The sequence below is a fragment of the Notolabrus celidotus genome, chromosome 11 (genome assembly GCF_009762535.1).
Source record: "Notolabrus celidotus isolate fNotCel1 chromosome 11, fNotCel1.pri, whole genome shotgun sequence".
Lineage (NCBI taxonomy): Eukaryota > Metazoa > Chordata > Actinopteri > Labriformes > Labridae > Notolabrus > Notolabrus celidotus.
In genome coordinates this window covers 13,900,442-13,918,651 of record NC_048282.1, presented here as the reverse complement: position 1 = coordinate 13,918,651, position 18,210 = coordinate 13,900,442, and the positions used below count along the sequence as shown (strand labels likewise).

Sequence of the window (18,210 nt, the reverse complement as noted above, 5' to 3'; positions counted from 1 at the left end):
GGTTCTTTAATTCTTGCATTTATTCCACTGAAACAAGTGCAAATTTTACATACAGCATTAGTTTCACAGTTCCACCTACTACAGCTGCAAGAGGGCACTTTAATTGTACGTCTTCATAAGGAGTAGCAGCCCAACAGAAGTTTAAAATGAGCTTTAAATTAAGAGTCTGTATCGAAAGGTGTGAAATCTAGCTTAAAAATATTTAAAGGCCTATTGTTTGCTCATCGTATACATCTGAATACAGTTCTGGAAGTGGGCAGTCGTGTTCATCTGGGGTTTAAGGACAATGATATAAATTTTAGGCAGGAAGTAGCCCCCAAAGAAGGCCAGGACGCTGAAGAGTGTGGCAAACACCTGTGCAGCCATGGTGAAGGGGCCCCGACTGATGAGGTAGACAGTGAAGAAGCTCATCCAGGAGATCATGTACACCATCAGGCTGAAGGTCACACACTTGGCCTCATTGTAGTTAGCTGGCAGGTCTTTGCCCAAGTAGCTAAAACAGAAGCAGAGGACGCTGAGCATTGATACATAACCAAGTTCCAGGCCTGCACCGGGTGAGAGGGTGTTACTGCACTCCAGCACAATGCTATCCTTATAGAAGTTAAGGTCCTGGTCGGGACGAGGAGGGTTGACAGACACACGGAGCACAGAAATAAGCAACACAATGATGGACACCAGGAAAATGGTAAACTCTGGCCCATGTTTCTTGGCCCACTTGTCATAGGCCGGTGGCAGCCTGGATGCAAATTTAAAAATGCAGACGACCTGAAGGGAGCGCACAGTGATGCAAGCCAGGCACACAGTGAAGCTGACAATGAATAGAGGCTGCTTGAGGATGCAGGCCAGAGGGGATGGCGGGCCAAAGTGGCACAAAGAGCTCATGGCGGCAGCAGTCAGAGCTGCCAGCATCAGGAGGCAGGTGCGGCCTCCAGCAGACTTTGCCACTGGAGTGTTCAGGTTGAGCAGGAGGATTAGTGCAGAGCTGGTGGTCATGAGTAGACAGGAGGTCATGAAGAAGAGCAGTGCGATGGAGAGGGGGTCGTCCCAGGCCAGCAGCAGGATGGTCCTGTTGAGACACTGCTCGCTCTTCGGGGGAGACCACTGCTGAGGCAGACACTCCTGGCAGTTAGTGGGGTCTGAGAAAAAGAAACAACACAGTTATGAAAGAAAAAACAAGATGGAAAGACGGATGATTGGCTCATGTTGTCAAGTGCATGTTTTAGTGTTTTATACAGTGGCCCTGAAGGACAAAACAAATTTACAAAAGATGAAACACTTTTAAAAGTTGGAGAGAAATTTACTTTTGTAAAAACATTTTTATATTTTATAAAACAAAATTACATCAGCAAAACACTTTTACCAAGGTCAAAACAAATTTACATTTAAGAAAACAAATTTACAAAAGATTAAACACTTTTATCATTTCTGAACCAAATTAACATTTCATTTTTATGGAAAGGGAATGTACCAAATACCAGAAGTGATGGAGTGAGGGGTCATTTAGTTTGTTTTGATGGAGAGAAACCAAACAGAGATGGACATGGTTTACATATTAGGACATCCTCTGGTCTTAGAGTGAGGTGTCAGATCTCAGATGAAAAAGCATCATGTCTCTGGAAAGCTCCGTCATATCTCTGCAAAACCTTCATCATGTGTCAGAATTCAGGTGAAACAGCCTCAGACCACATAGCCTCAGGATAAATGGAGTCAGGCTAAAAGGAGTCAGACTTAACGGTAAAAGTGTTTCATCTTTTGTAAATTTGTTTTGTCCTTCAGGGCCACCGTAGTTTTATCACGATAACATTTTATGAAAAATAGGAAGCAGATGTTTGTTAGCACACATTGTAAGGCATAGTGACTGGTTTTTGAACAAGGGTTTGCGTCCTTTTGCAGAATGCATCAGTTCATATATGAATGCTTGGCACACCCTGCTGGTCAGCTTCAGGCACTACAGCTGGAAAACAGTGGACCACTGCTGTAACCTGCTTCAGACATTCACTCATCTGCACTCATGATGATGCTGCTACTAGTAACATTTGACTCTCTAAAGTAAAATCTCAATTTTGCATTACCTCTTCAGTCTCCCATATTTGTTGATTGGTACTTTGGTGTAATTTAGTCTCACATAGAGCAACTACTCCATTCATAAACATAATTCATATCTCTTTTCTTTTTTTCCCCATATCTCTTATACTTCTTTTGTGTCTTTATTTTACCACTTGTGTTTAGGAAGGTGGCAGAGGGACAAGCCTGGCAGTCGAAGCAGCATGTGTGTTGCCCTGTCAGCAGTTTCTTGTGGCCTTTCGGGCAAGGCGGAGAACAGATGGACAGTGGCACCTTGATCAATCCAAGAGCATTCAACATGAATAACAAACAAAAACACAGGGTCAGAAAATGTCCCATAAATTACATGAAAGGTAAAAAATGATCTATTTAGATTTATGGCAAACAGTGTCTTCTGTTTTGGGGGATAGTTTTTTCAGCATTCTTTCCTAATTGTTGTAAAATTATTAAATGAAAATGTGTTTCTCTTTTAAAACCGGATTGTGTTTACACTTTATAACAGTTAAAAAACTTGAAAGTTTTTGTGCTTTGCAGAACTTTTACACCCCTTTGTCAAAACACTCCAGTGCAGGTCTTACCTCTCCTGAGTCTCCTTTGAAATACCACTCAATCTGATCAGCATCAACTGTAAGCGAAATGGGGTCGGGACTAAAGGTGCCCACCCTTCTGACAGACCATTTGGTACCGCTCCAAATCCAGGAAATGATGTCATATCCTGTTGGTGGGTCACCGTTTGCATCAAAGTAAACAGAGGCATTGTTCAGAGAGAATTGCACCTTTTTAAGCCACCAGAGAAGCTGAGGGGAAAGGGACAAGGAAACATCAGTGCCTAAAAAAACAGTGACTTTGGAAAAAGATATACATACATATAAAGTATATACTACATAAGTATGAATTTTCTCACCTCCCATGGAGCCACTCTCCTCTTTTGGCACTCTCCAGAATCACAAGCAAGTGCCTTGTGCAGAGCATGAGCCACAGCATACACTGCCGTATACACATTGAAGGAGGAGGTAATGTCGTACCTGTCCTGAGGGAACCTCTCTCGGGCGAGACTGTACAGGTCTGTGCTGTGCAGACACCCATTGCCAGAGCTCAGTGAGACATTAGAAAGTTCCTGGGTGTATTGCATTGAAGCCTCAAAAAACTTTCTCTCAAACTCCTCAAAACCAGAAATGGCTGCATACTTGACAGAGATCCCAAGCACAGTGCCAATAGTGTGAATGCCAGGTATCTCTGATATCAGGGAAGACGTTGACCAGTCCTCTGTCCCTATCCACACCTTATCTGTCACGTTTCGCTCAATGACATATGGGATGAAGCCCTTGAGTTTTGACTTGCTGGAGAAGACTACGATTGCGGTGACTTTGGTTTTCAATAAGCCTGTTACTATGTTTCTCATGGTCTGGATTGTGTCAGCGCTGAATGCGGGGATGACTCCTTGGTAGGCAATGCAGATGCCGTGGTGTGGTGCATGCTTGGACAGGCTCTGCATTCCCTCCAGGCCGTAGGCGTTGTCGCTGCCCAAGAGAGCGACCCAGGTCCAGTTGAAATGAACAAGAAGCTGGATCATTGCTGCCACCTGGTTCTTGTCATTGGGAATTGTGCGAAGAAAGGCTGGATAGAGGAACTTGTTGCTCAGCATTTCATTTGATGCTTCATAAGAGATCTAAAATGAAGCATGGGGAGAGAGAGGAATGATTCTACCCTGTGTGGACACATTTTTATTTCAAAACATGCAATCATTTAACCCTAGAACAATATCGCCGGGTGATTTTCACCCGAGCAAACACATTTACATAATTTTCATTATGTTGCATTTGTCTGAGTGTCATGGGTCCATGGGTAGCTTTAGCATCATCTTTAACGTCTTTGAAGGCGTGGGTGTTTCCCTATTCCAAAACCCGCTTTTTCCTACAGGCACGTGTTCAGGTGATTTTCACCCTTTTTTTTTTTCTCTCTCTCTCCTGCAGCTGTTTGTGTGTCAAGGAGACTCTGCCTTAACCATGGAAGTCTCAAATGTCCCAGGTTTGGGTGGACCGAACACCAAGTTTCCAGTTTCATCATTTTTTGTTTTAGAAATTTTGGTCCTGAATTCCAAATTTTCAGTAATTTTGGAACATTTTTATAAGGTCCCCCCATGATAATTTTTTTTAAATTTTGTCAGACATGGCACAGTTTAAAATAAAATAAAAGAACACTACCCTAATTTGTCATGTATTGTCATATTTTGATATATTTTGATGGCAAGTACTTTTTATCGGGTATATTATATCGGGTAAAAAACAATCGGCGTTAGTGATGGTGTTACTAATTTTAGTGATAGTGTTCTAGGTTAAGGGCAAAGACAAGACTTACTTGTGGGATAAGATAAGCTCCCAGTAAAGCAGCAGGGGTAAAAGATTTGCTGCTGCTGTCTGGACCAACTACAGCCACAGTCCTTTGACTGCTGTTGTAGTTTGAGTCCATGCTCCCCTCTGTGTCAGATGTAGAAGGGCTCTGGTAGTGCTGCTCCAGCACATCCAGTGTGGCCAGGACACTGGCAGATAAGGAGCAGATATCATACATCTGGTAGCCCAGCTTCACTCCCGGTAACAGAGGCTGTGGTCCAGTGCTGTTGTTGATTTCTTCCACTGCAAATCTCATGGCTTGCAGCAAGTGAAATCCGTGTTTGTTGTGGCTACCTCTAGAAAAGGTGACATGTAAAAGCTGAATGAATACAAACCTAATAAAAACTATAAGTAAAAAGAAAAACAAGCAAAATGTATGTGTTGTATTGTACCAAAGCTAGATGTTTACTGTCCTGTCCTTACCTGTTGCACTGACCCACAGCAGGCAGTCCTAGACTTTGTCCATTCGTGTAGTGAAGAGGAAAAAGTCCAGCGATGGAGAAGTCCCCTTGCAGCCGCATCCCTTCTCCTTTAGAGATGTAATCAAGTTCCCCGTCCGTTAGCTGCACCATCAGCACACCTAAGGAAAGAAACACAGCACCAAACATGTCCTTACTTCACTCTTACTCTGTGGAAGAGTGGTTTTCAAAACTGATCAGGACCTGTTTTTGAAAGTGTGGAATAATGGAGGGAGGGATAAGAGGACCACTTTTGCATCTTTCCGGGGAGTGTTGGTTGAGTGAAGTATATTTGCGTGTCTGTTTTGTGTGTGGCTGTGTAGTTTCCATACCATTTGGCTGAGTTGCATAAATGTAATAAGCCATGAAAGATGAGGCCGGTGTTTGTCCCATAAATCTTAGGCTAGTGACATACAACTGTAAACAGACAGTTAGATGCTCAGTGTCTATGTATATGTCATCAAGATGCTGTGTCAGAGCTGTTTAATGGATTGTGTGCAGACATCAATTCCTCATCCGTTTAAAAGAATGGGGCTACTGTGTGTGTCCTTGTAGTGTTGGTGTTGGTGTTTGTATTTGTATTGTTTATTTTATGTTTACCTGCTTTTGAAGCGTTCTACAGATTGTATTCACTCACCATGCCATAGTCACCACTGATATGACACCTGCAGTCAGTGGGGGAAAGTTACTTGGTACATTTACTCATAGAATAGAGTAGAATAGAATAGAATGTACTTTATTAATCCCTGAAGGGGGAAATTCACGTGTCTGGCAGATAAAATGATAAAAATCACATAAAACAAGTAATTCAGGTGTCTGTCAGCTCATCTCCCATTGGCTAGAGAGTTAAGAAGCCTGATGGCTGCAGGGATGAATGATTTTCTGTATATCTCAGTCCTGCAGCGCAGAGAGAAGAGCCGTCCACTGCCGCTGTTTCTCTGGTCCACAAAGAAGTTGTGAAGTGGATGATCTGTGTAATTTAGAATGGCCTCTAGCTTCTTCTGTGTGCATCTCTCCACCACAGCCCCCAGTGCGTTCAACCTGGTTCCAGTCACAGTGCCAGCTCTTTTCACTAGTTTGTCCAGTCGCCTCGCATCCTTGTGTTTTATACTGTCTGCTGAATAGGGTTTTATATCTGGCCAGTTACCTCTTGTAAAAGTTAACTAAAAGGAAATGTCAGACACTCTTAAAAGTAAATATTAAAAACAGTTCTACATATCTTTCAAGGATGTTTTTCTGAGCAGTTAGTTTTCCAATTTCACATGGTCATGTATCCCACAAGTGGTAGAAGCAGTAGCATTACCATGGATTTGATCAGAGATTTTCTCACTTGTTTACCAGTAACTACTAGGCAAGGCAAGGCAAGGCAACTTTATTTGTATAGCGTATTTCATACACGAGGGCGACTCAATGTGCTTTACATTAAAACATTAAAAGCATTGGAAACAATCAGACAAGCACAAAAGAACACAATTAAATTGAGAAATATAATAAAACAGAAAATAAAAGGAAAATTAGAAATATGTTAAAAATAAAATTAAGTTAAAGTGAGTTAAAATAAGCTAAGATAGGAAGGCAGTAGCAAATAAAAAGTCTTAGTCTTTGATAAGTTAAATGTCTGCCATGAAAACAACCTCTTCAGGTGTGGCTGTATTTGCATCTTGGTTGATATTTGAGGCTTATTTTGTAAAACACACCTGTTGTACGAACATGCGATTTGCCTGATAGTCACCCACATCCAGGACCTGAACCCATTGTTTTGACAGGAATATTGTGCATTTTGTCAGCCGCAGGATTATGGAGGCAAATGAACATGTAAATCTTCATGTTTGTACAAACACAAAAGAATTGAGGGGAAACATTTTGCATCATGCATTTTTTAACATTTCCAACAGAAGAGTATTTGTTCATACATTTTAATGATCATATCTTTTGAAACACGCAGATCAGGCAGCTGATTTGACATGTGACTGTGATGCTGTCATTATGGATGTTATTGTTTACACCTTTGCTTTTCCTACTATGAGGATTCAGCAGGAGGACTTTGAAAAGGGTCTTGTGTGGGTCTCTAACCACTTTAAATGTTTGAAATGCATTACATGTGCCACAGAGATTATGTTTCTATTGTCTTATTATCTTTTCAACATATAAAAGAATGCCTTAAAATCTACAGAAAGTCAGTGTTTTTTCTCAAAGCTTCATACTGATCTTACATGTCCTTTCTTCTCTTGTGTTGATACTCATTAAACTACAAATAAAAGAAGGTAGCTCAAGATTTGTAATTTTTTTAATAATCTCTTTTTATTTTCATCAGATATTTTTATTCCTAATTTGACAGTTTGGTTAATACTGTTTCAACTCACTGTCAAACCAAAAATATATATTTAATGTAGTCATGTTGCAGTTAAAGGATACTGCAACTAAAATAGCTGTACAAAGTTAAAACTAGAATCTTTTGTTTATAGAAACAATAATTAAAAGACTTAAATTCAGCTTAAAGTGTCCTTATAATGACACAAAATAGATTTATTAGGATGATTGGTCAACTGAATTAATTAGTCCTACATGTGTTTTACATGTCACAACCTATTATTTTTACTTGATAGCCATTTAATTTTGTCATGTAGTAAATATTTAGTGACATTTAGCCAATAAATCATGAAAAAAAATGCTAACTTTAGGTAAACCCCCTACAAGTCCTTCTGATGTATTGATTCACCATCAAGTTGTGCCAACAAGAATAAATATTCAGATATCTGTTATATCCATTACAGTATGATACAATGCTTTCTGTAACCAAAAACATCCTTATATGTAGGGCCACGATTTGTACGTCTATCCCTGGATAACTTTTTTTGAGATTTCAGCATTCAACATATGGCATTGTATTTTCACAACATCCATCTGCAAAGTTTGTTTTCATGATAACATTCATAAGATAAAACACAATAAAATGGAACATTAAAGTAAAGACAAAACATTCAAACATTTCTAGGAACGTTAGCTTTGTGTTGATTTTTGCATACTATTTGGACAAAGTGGCACTTCTGACAATATTCCTGATACGGTCCTGTACATTTGTAGGTTGTATTTTCTGAGATAAACATCTCATTATGCTTTCTTTTGACAGTGAAATGTATCGCTCACTGTGAATCCAAGCTGTGGGAATAGTGGAAAAGGTTGTTCCTCACATTGCTATAAATCCACTTATCTGACACCTACGTACCTCTTACTGTGGTTACAGTGACAAAAAATTACAAGCCAGTCTTGTAGTTTGTAGTCTTGTTTACTCTTGTAGGTCATAAAGAGGGGTCACTGTTTATTTCAGTCTGTTTCATAACCTGCCAAAATCTTCTCACTCGGGCTTTCAGTAAATCTTGAATTGAATTTGAGGGGGATAGAATGTTTTTGTGTTACTGTTGGTTTGCTTTAAAGTCTTAACATTACATTTACACTCCATGATAAATACTGTGAGACAAGAACGGGATTATTTAATGTAAACTTATTGTTATGAAATTTACCAAGTATAGTACCATCAGGTTAAATATTGATGATACAAGAAGTCACTTCATCAGTTCTAAAATATATCAAGCATCATGAATTGATTTAAAGTTTTTTAATGCCTTCCTGTTTTTAACAGAGTTGAATTGATGTTTTTTTTAACCCTATAACTGCAAAGTAAAACAAGTTGAAGGCCTCCAAGTTATGAAAACAAGTGGAGGTAAAATTCCAAGTTGTTGTTTCTTTTGTCAGAAATTTTCAGACCCAGTTGACCTTTAAGGTATCTGAAGAAATCAAGGATGTTTAACCCCTCATGGTCATTCACAGTTTGTTTTTAATATAATGAGTCATGCACCCAAAATTATAGAGTCCTTGAGTTGCTTAATCCTGGATATTTGTTTTAATTATTTCCTTTTTTTATGTATTAAATCATATTCACCATGCAGTACTTTGAATACAATTATAAGTTTATATAGGTTTAATAACAAACAGTAATCAAATACAATTTTAAAAGTTTTAAGTGAATGGACAGTGGAGTTGTGGTCAGATGGAGTAAGCCAGTTTAAACAGATGAGTTTTGAGTTTGGATTTAAAATGTGGGAGTGAGTCAGTATTATGGAGGTCAGGTGGGAGAGAGTTCCAGAGCTGGGGAGCAGAGCGGCTGAAGGCTCTGCTCCCCATGGTAACAAGGCGAGCAGGGGGGGACAGTGAGATGGATGGAGGAGGAGGATCTGAGGGTCAGATAGGTGTGGCAGTATGGAGGAGGTCAGAGAGATATGGAGGGGCAAGGTTATGCATGGATTTGAAGGTGAGGAGAAGTATTTTGAAGTTGATCCGGTCTGTGATGGGGAGCCAGTGGAGCTGTTGCAGGATGGGTGTGATATGGTGGATGGAGGCGGTGCGTGTGATGATACGGGCGGCTGAATTTTGAACCAGTTGTAGTCTATGGGGGGTTTTGTGTGGGAGGCCAAACAGAAGGGAGTTGCAATAGTCCAAACAGGAGGTGACAAGGCTGTGAACAAGAATGAACGGTGGCCATGAAGTGCAAATCACAACAGCAAATCAGAAAACACAACAGCAAATCAGAAAACACAACAGCAAATCAGAAAACACAACAGCAAAACAGGAAACACTACAGCAAAACAGGAAACACTATGCAAATTCAGAAAACACTACAGCAAATCAGAAGACACTAGAGCAAATCAGAAAAAAAACACTAGCTGAATTGCCCTTGTGTTTTCTGATTTGCTGTTGTGTTTTCTCAATTGCTGTTGTGATTTGCACTTCAGGGCCAAGAATGGAATGTAAGAATGGAAGTGGAGTGGGGTCAAATATCCATTCTGAAAGTATAACAAACTAAATATTGTGTAACAACTAAAATGCACTGTACTCTTGACATGAAGTTCAAAATTGAATAAAACAAACAAATACAAATACAACAAATGATAGAAAAAAATAAATAATCAAAAGAGCAAATTAAAACAAAGCAGTCTATTACAAATTAATTTTGCTACTATAAAGAAAAATACCAAAATGTCTAAAGTTTTGATATTTTTTCAGTCTTGAGTACATGTTGGCTAATGTCTCATCTGAACCCTGGATATTGGGGATGATGCCTGCGTCTCCCTACGTCACTACTGTGCGACGCACATGTCGAGGTGAAAGTGCAGGCTGCCATTTTTCGATGGAAACCTTCTGAGTAGTTAGACAAGCAAAAACATCAACTGTGAGTTCCACCGTCACTCATAAGCCTATGTGTTTCATCTGTTTGCGTATTTAAATATTATGCATGAGGATTGCAGAAGCTTTGTTTATTAAAACCGTAGTTAATTAGTTATTGCACAGGCTTAGCTGAGGGTTGCAGTGAGCTGCAGATGGCTGCTTAGCTCGGCTAGCTAAAGTTAGCCTTTGCTGTAAACAAACACTACAGATAGTGAAGAAACCATAGCTGACGGAGAGCTCACACTTTCCATGTTTGCTCGGTAGATTTGCACAATAATTCAGTGGGTTAAGTTAGGATTCAACATTTAGGACAGAGACGGTCTGATGCTGCGCGGGTGTAAACAAGCGATGCAACTTCAGTATTGATGACTGTGCGAGTTTCTTTAGACTAGGTCGGAGCTCAGGGGCTTTAGAGCGGGTTCGGGGGTCAGTTGGGTCACAGGAGAAACACAAACGCACACCGGCATGTCATCTTTCTCGGAGTCTGCCCTGGAGAAGAAGCTGACGGAGTTGAGTAGCTCGCAACAGAGCGTCCAAACTCTGTCTCTGTGGATCATCCACCACCGCAAACACTCGTCCCTCATCGTCAAAGTGTGGCACAGAGAGCTGAAGAAAGGTGAGCATGGTGCTGCAAAGCTTGCATGTAAGAGTTGATGCATAAACTCACAATGTCGGTCACGTGAACCTTCACCTGTAAGTGTTGTATACTTGTTATCTGTAAAAGTTTGTAACCAAATATCTTTCAGTCTTAGTATTGATTATTGACAGAGTAAAACTGGTAACAAGAGGATACCGTCTATTGCTTAGTTTAACTATACAGCACTTAACTTCTACAAGAGATGAGCATCCATACATATTTAAAATATCTATTTCTAGAATATTGACTAAACATATCTAATGATGCTTATTACAACTTATTTTAGTGCTCAATGTACTAATTTTACCTGACCACCAGTCAAAAGCCAGTCACAATTTGAGACATGCTGATAATATCCAGCAGTGAACAGTAACAAAGTAAATTTACTTGAGTACTGTACTTAAGTACATTTTTAGTTTATCTGTACTTAACTTGAGTATTAATTTTTGGGGGAACTTATTACTTTTACTCCACTACATTTCTATCAGTGCTCTAGTTACTCACTACTTTTGCGTTGAAGTCAGCTCATGAATTTCCTTCTCTTTTCTGAAATCTGATCCTAACACAGTAACATGTGTTTGTGTAGTTCTGTTTGTCTCAGTGGTTTAGTCATACCTGTATATCGTGCGTCTCCACGGTTGAACATGGAGCAAACAGAGCATCACTCAGATCAGGCAGTTCATTTAGAGGTGGTAATGATGGCTATAATTCTCCACCTGAGCACCCATGGTCATATCTTCAGCGCGTGTTAGAGGTTTTTAAAAATGAAGAATGATACGTATCATTTGAAATGTTCTCCCTGTTTCCCACTCTGCTCAAACATACAAACATTCACAGTCCAACCTGAGAAAGCGTGTTGAGCTACGTAACATTTGTTTCATTCCAGATGAACATTTCAAACTAAGTTGTCTGTGCTTGAAGTAACTTAGTTTCTGTTTTATTCCACGGTATAGTTTTTAGAGATTTCAAGTAATGGTTTCTAGATAAACATAATGTAACATAATGTAACAGAATGTACTTCTATGTATTCTTGACTGCACTCATGCTTTGCGAAAATACAAAGTTTTGAGATATTTTAAAAAGTACTTTGAATACACTAAGTATATTTAGTATTTTTAAAAGCAAGTACTTCAGGACTTTAACTGAAATAATAATCTGACAGAGCAACTTTCACTTGTATTGGAGTAATATTTGACCTGGAGTATCTATACTTTGACTTCAGTAATGAAGATGCGTCCTTTGTCCACCACTGATAATAGGACATGCATACTGGTATATGTGGATCAGAATGAACCCAGAATACATGTTGGGTTAAATGTATGACTTCCTCTCTTAAATCTCAATACTTCATTGTGACTACAGCAACTTATTCACTACATACTTGAACTGTGTATAACCAGCTACTTTAGTAAAATATAGTGATTATTATGGAATGCATTCATTTATTACTTGGAAAAAAACGTTCTAAAAATAGAAATGTGAAAATGTGATTTTGTGTCCTCTAGCCAAGACCAGCAGAAAGCTGACTTTTCTGTATCTGGCCAATGATGTCATCCAGAACAGCAAAAAGAAAGGACCAGAGTTTGCCAAAGACTTTGAGACTGTCCTTGTCGACGCCTACTCCCATGTTGCAAGGTGAATGTTATGCGATCTGTGTTTGTGTGTTTGTGTGTGTTTGTATGTGTTTGTGTGTGTGTGTGTGTGTGTGTGTGTGTGTGTGTGTGTGTGTGTGTGTGTGTGTGTGTGTGTGTGTGTGTGTGTGTGTGTGTGTGTGTGTGTGTGTGTGTGTGTGTGTGTTACAACCCCAATTCTAAAAAGTTGGGATGCTGTGTAAATGTTCATAAAAAACGAATTTGGTGTTTTTCAAATGATTGAATCCCTCTGGACATACATCTATCATTTAATTTCAATATTTTCAGCTCATGATTATTTTGTTAAATCCTGTCTTTTTCTACTATACTTTATTGAACATCGCAGGGAGGCAGATGATGGCTGTAAAAAGCCAATGGAGAGATTGCTGAACATCTGGAAGGAGAGGGCCCTCTATCGAGCAGACTTTATTCAGCAGCTCAAACTCGCCATAGAAGACTCTAACAGTCCCAGGCCTTCAGGTGAGATCCCTACAAGCCACACCAAATTAAAAGAACAGGCCTTGCTTCATTGTACTGATATACTTTTACTGTTATCAACCATGTAGTATGTAGTGGAGAGAAGAATGGCATTGTTTAAAAGATGGGTTGAACAATAGTAGTTTGATTTTAAACATTACTGTTAAGTTTTAGTAGTTGAAGTATCAATACACTCACCCCTGGTATTATTTAACCTTTTATACCATTGAATGTTGCAGACATAACAGGAACATTCTGTTGCTATACAGTTGTTGGTTTGTACATTTAGGACTTTGACAGACCCAACTTCTTTCCTTTTGTCAATGGTTCTATTGAGTGTTGATTAATTTTATTAAAATCATTTTGTTAGTATGAAATCCCCTCTTCTTCTTCTTCTTTTACAAAATGTCAAAATACCACAGTTGTTTTTAAACTATAGAGTGACATTTCTGATATACTTTTTTAAGCTTCTATCTCAAAAATAAAGGACATTAAAACATGTTTTCTGTTCTGTGATGTCTAAACCTGACTCTACAGAAGAGAAGAAGCCTGTGAAACGGAGCTATCAGAAGGTCCAAGAAGAGGAAGATGATGAAGATGATGACTACAGAAGCCACATGTCACCTCATAACTCAGACATCACTGCAAGTCAGCTGGTAGGACCAACAAAAAACGAACAGCAAGGAATCCTTCCTCACAAATGAATGCCTCAGCTCTACTACACTTCACTACACTTCACTACACTGCACTACACTAAACTCTCTTGTCCCTGCTCTTGTTCCTCATCCTCCTTTCCAACCTCTTTAACTTTTACCTACTGTTTTTTTCTGTCACATGGTCTCTATGCTGTGTGGTTTTCACCGTATTGCCTTCTTTGTATTTTCCTCCTTTATTCCATTTAAACCCACTCTTACTCTCTTAGACGGAGGAACTTGTAAAGGCCCTGCAGGACTTGGAGAACGCTGCATCGGGTGATGCAGCAGTTCGTCAGAAGATCGCCTCCCTGCCTCAGGAAGTCCAAGATGTTTCTTTACTGGAGAAAATCACTGGTAAGCGTATAGTTCTCAGCTTGATCTGAAAAGCATGTAACTTATAGGCTGTATTCATGTGGGGAGAAGTCTTAAAGAGAGTAATACACGGCAAAGTATTCAGCACTACATGAAATGAAAATAAACAGTAGAAAGACCGTATACAATTGTGAAAGTGAGTGCACAGAAAAGAAAAACATTTTCAAAGAGTTTTAACAGTTAAATGTCATATCTCCTGACCATAACAAACCTCTGTGTCACAAATCCAGACAAGGATGCAGCAGATAAGCTGTCGAAGACGGTGGATGAAGCCTGTCTGTTGTTGGCCGAGTACAATGGGCGTCTGGCTGCAGAGCTTGAGGACCGCAGGCAGCTGGCCCGCATGCTGACTGAATACATCGGCAGCCAGCGAGACGCGCTGATGGAGAGAGAGAAGAAACTAGAGGTAAAGCACTGCACACACAAATATCACCAATAACAATAAACAACAGTTGGGACAAACATCAGGGACTTACCTGTTTCTGATCTCTAATATATGGGTGTGAAGTCACGTTTTATAACACCAAATGAAAAGAAGGTAGACATTATTGCAGGAGATTTAAATAATAATGAGAAACTCTATGTTTTTAACACTCATAACTAGTCTTGACTCACATCAAATTGATAAAATACTCTGAACCTATTTGTTGATTTTTAATTTCCGAAGGGTTTATCAACGGACCAAAACCAAAATGCTTTCGGGGCTACATCCCTCTATCCCTCTTTCCAACCCCAACAGTCATGGCAGATGGCTGTGTAACATCAGTCAGCCTCTGCTCAAGGTTTCTGCCTGTTCAGAGGAAGTTTTTTCTTGTCAATGTAACTTGCTAAATGCTGCAAAGTGCTCTGATCTTGGTGGATAAGACAAGATAAGATAAGATAAGATAAGATAAGATAAGATAAGACCGACTCTTGCCTGAAGGTGGGACTGGATCTTATCCTGTCTTGATGTTGGGTTTTCGTTAATAATATAACATAGAGTACGGTTTAAACCTGCTCTGTTTGTGAAGCGTCTTGAGATAACACTTGATGTGAATTGGCGCTATACAGCTAAAGATTGATTGATTGATTGATGATTGAACCAATCAGAGCAACAGAAGCTGTTACACTAAAGTGATAGCAAACTAGGCCAGGTGGATGGTTTCTGCTCATATGGCTCATAATCCGTCCTTACTGTCTACTCTCATTAGTATCTCCAAATCAAGTGGTTGGGTTGCTCTAGTTTGATTACTCAGATCATCCAAACATTAGTTTGTTAAAAAAAGTCACACTGTGCACAAAATGGGTTCAAAGATGCCTGGGGGATAAGTTAAATACTAGGGATGCACCGATCCCACTTTTTAAGTCACAATACCTGGGCTTTGGTATCTGCCGATACTGATACTAGCCGATCCGGTCCTGGTATTAATTTAACAATCTCTGTTCTTTAATGTGAGGATAGAATCATGTGTTGGCAACTTCAGGCTTTTCTGACTTTGTAAACCAAAATAAAAAAACATTTTTTGAACTGACAGTATCATTATTCAAGAGATTATAAATGTGTACCGGCAGTTTGGTGAGTTAATCTTCATAACCAACAGATATTACAATTCAGCTTTAAACCTCAGCAGTGGATAAGAGGAATTAAATATTCTGTATTAAAAAAACTGCTTCAAATGAGAAAATAAAAAATATGTCAAGGTAGTGTTTCCCACAGAAGTACAGTGTACCTGTTGCAGGGAGGAGAGATATTAAAATCATTGAATACATTATTACTCTGCCAAGCTTTGCCCTTACTGTTTCCCTTCTCCGCGTCTGATATTGTGACAATATTAATCAGCAGCACATTTTATAGAGACGCTGATGACGTAGGAGACGCACATGGCTATTGTAAACACAGAAAAGCATAGAACAGAGATGAACAGATCTGCCGTATGGATCGGCACTATATATCGGCCCTTTGTCACCGATATCCGATCTAGCTTTTTGAGTTCGATCTAGCCGATATCCGATACCAGGAGCGGATCGGTGCATCCCTATTAAATACATTCTCAAATAATGCTAACTTTAATGTGTCAATGAGTGATCTTTTTAGCTTATACTGGGGCTTTGTCGTCTTTTCCTCTGCAGGACTACAAACAGAAATTAGCGAGAGTAACCCAGGTAAGGAAAGAGTTGAAATCCCACATCCAGAGTCTCCCTGACCTCTCCCTCCTGCCCAATGTGACTGGGGGTCTGGCCCCGCTCCCCTCCGCCGGGGACCTTTTCTCCACTGACTGAGACGTCTGCCCGGAGAAAGTACTCCCCTCGGACCTCCCTACCAAGAAACAGCAACATGTTTGATTCACAAAATATTCTAGTTGTGTTTCTGACAAGAGGACATGTGGTCAACCCTCCAGGACAAGATGGAGGAAGGGACACTCAAAGAGAGGTTTGGGGAGATGAAAACACTCTGCAGAGGAGAACAGAGACTCTGTCAGCCTGGACTTTTCTAGCATTTGCTCAGTTGATGAGGATTCCACTCCACCAGCTCGGAATGAATTTGTTTCCTGTTTGCTTTTTATTTTTATGCTGGAAAGCAGAGGGATCTTGGAGGATGGGTGGGGTAAAGATACAAAACTTAGACAGGTGTCAATGATAGTTTTCAGTACATGTCAATGAAAGTGTTTATCTGTGTGGTACGTTTAGATTCAGAAGGCAGAGGTAAGCTGTTTGCTCTCAGACATTATTACTCTGTGTAGAGGAGTTTCCAGTCATTAGTTTTATTTTTTGGTTTTCAGTTTGGGGCTTTTATGGACAAATGGTTTGTATTGTTTGTACTGTTATAGTACATTTCACTAACACATGATAAAAACTGTGATCAAAGAGGTTTTGTTGGGATGCATCAACACATAGTTTAAAGTCCATAGGCCTTGGTTTTCTTGTCACAGCCTGCAAGTGTTTTTTCTTCTTTGCAGATTAACACTTTGCAATTCAAAGAGCTCATTTCTTTCAGGATTTTATTTGGACAGATGCTTGAAAAATGATACGGCTAATTATGTTCATGAGTGTGTACTAGACAAAGTTTGAATTTTACAAAATAAATCCTGGGAGTTTTTGGAAATAGTTTTTGAACAAAATTGCTATCCAATAAACTGCCTTGTCTCGAAGAAACTACAAGGAGCTTCCATTATGTGTGGATTTTTGCTGCCCCTGTTGACAAGCCTCATGCTATACAGACCTTGATCTGGCTTGTGCATTCATTTTGTCATCCAAAAGAAAGACGCAATTCATGTTTGCAGGATGCTCAGCAAGGTAATGTATCAGTTTGAGTCTATGTTCATCTACGGTGAGCTGACATGGCTGCCCAGTAGTGATTTTCTTGATGAGGATAGTTAAAGTTCCCTTGAAATACGTCTCAAAATGGGCCGCAAGATATAGCTAGTAGCATGGCCATTGTGGATCTTATGAGTGGGTTGTCTCAAAGCCATATAATGTCAAACGTGGCCTTCATATGAAGCATACATGCGTGTGTCTAGAAGAACAGGGTGCCAAGGTGGAACCCATTCTCATCTCTCATCAGTTTCTTCTTTATTTGACTGACAGACAAAGGCTGACTCATGGGTTTGCCCTTGCTCTCTTTGTCCCTTTCTACATCTCTTTTTGTCTTTGCTGATCTGCCTTTGTAGACATAACAAAAAGTGGAAAATAAAATCAATCCTCTACTTTCTTTTAACTGCTAAAGTCATCCTTACTCCAAACATTTCAAATGAAAAGGTAAGCATATAGATTCGGCTGGTGAATCCTGATGAAAGCCATTCATTAATAGACCAATGGTCATATTTCTGTATCATGGGGATGCATTGGTTGTAAACCCAGGTTGTTTCATGACTAGTTAAAAACTTTAGTTGCTTCCAAGTTGTATGAATGAGTCTGAAGCCCCATGAAAACAAAAGAGAGAGCACGGAGGTCAAGAGGTAGAGAAAAACAAAAGAAAAGTGTCAAAATCCATGAAGTTGAGGGTTTATAATGGAAAATGTGAGAAAAAAATCATCCCCAAATAAATAAGATTAGCTGAACACTTTTTTTTAGCTGTTGATAGATTAAAAAAAAGTATATTTTATTCAGTATTCACTTTGGAGGTCAGATCAGGGGAGTTGGCTGGCCAATTGAGTCAGCAAACCATTTTTTAGGACTTTTGGCGCTGTGGGTAGGTGCCAAGTCCTGCTGGAAAAGGAAAAAGGCATCTTCATAAAGCTTGTTTGCATATGGAAGCTTGGAGGTGCTCTAAACTCACGTGATAGA

At 39.6% G+C, this 18,210-nt stretch overlaps 2 protein-coding genes across 2 annotated transcripts; one reads left to right on the top strand and one right to left on the bottom strand.

Moving 5' to 3' along the window:
- On the bottom strand, positions 1–5,062 carry LOC117821222 (taste receptor type 1 member 1). The gene is made up of 6 exons (XM_034695355.1): positions 4,878–5,062; positions 4,423–4,750; positions 2,969–3,733; positions 2,643–2,861; positions 2,217–2,337; positions 1–1,136 (listed from the first exon to the last, which is right to left on the bottom strand). The coding sequence occupies exons 1-6, from the start codon at positions 5,060–5,062 to the stop codon at positions 211–213; spliced, it is 2,544 nt and encodes an 847-aa protein (XP_034551246.1). The 3' UTR covers positions 1–210.
- Positions 5,063–10,043: 4,981 nt separating this feature from the next.
- rprd1b (regulation of nuclear pre-mRNA domain containing 1B) lies at positions 10,044–17,635 on the top strand. Its single transcript, XM_034695386.1, has 7 exons — positions 10,044–10,751; positions 12,278–12,407; positions 12,750–12,883; positions 13,418–13,536; positions 13,803–13,929; positions 14,178–14,353; positions 16,057–17,635. The coding sequence occupies exons 1-7, from the start codon at positions 10,601–10,603 to the stop codon at positions 16,204–16,206; spliced, it is 987 nt and encodes a 328-aa protein (XP_034551277.1). The 5' UTR covers positions 10,044–10,600; the 3' UTR covers positions 16,207–17,635.
- The last annotated feature ends 575 nt before the right edge of the window (positions 17,636–18,210 follow it).

What these genes read in the sequence shown, in the direction of transcription:
- LOC117821222 (XM_034695355.1), bottom strand. Translation starts at nt 5,062, where the DNA reads ATGTTTGGTGCTGTGTTTCTTTCCTTAGGTGTGCTGATGGTGCAGCTA. An exon ending in GGAGAGTGGCTCCATGGGAG is followed by an intron (nt 2,862 to 2,968) that starts GTGAGAAAATTC and finishes CTTTCCCCTCAG; the next exon opens with CTTCTCTGGTGGCTTAAAAA. An exon ending in TCAAAGGAGACTCAGGAGAG is followed by an intron (nt 2,338 to 2,642) that starts GTAAGACCTGCA and finishes GGATTGATCAAG; the next exon opens with GTGCCACTGTCCATCTGTTC.
- rprd1b (XM_034695386.1), top strand. Translation starts at nt 10,601, where the DNA reads ATGTCATCTTTCTCGGAGTCTGCCCTGGAGAAGAAGCTGACGGAGTTG. An exon ending in TAACAGTCCCAGGCCTTCAG is followed by an intron (nt 12,884 to 13,417) that starts GTGAGATCCCTA and finishes CTGACTCTACAG; the next exon opens with AAGAGAAGAAGCCTGTGAAA. An exon ending in TTTACTGGAGAAAATCACTG is followed by an intron (nt 13,930 to 14,177) that starts GTAAGCGTATAG and finishes TCACAAATCCAG; the next exon opens with ACAAGGATGCAGCAGATAAG.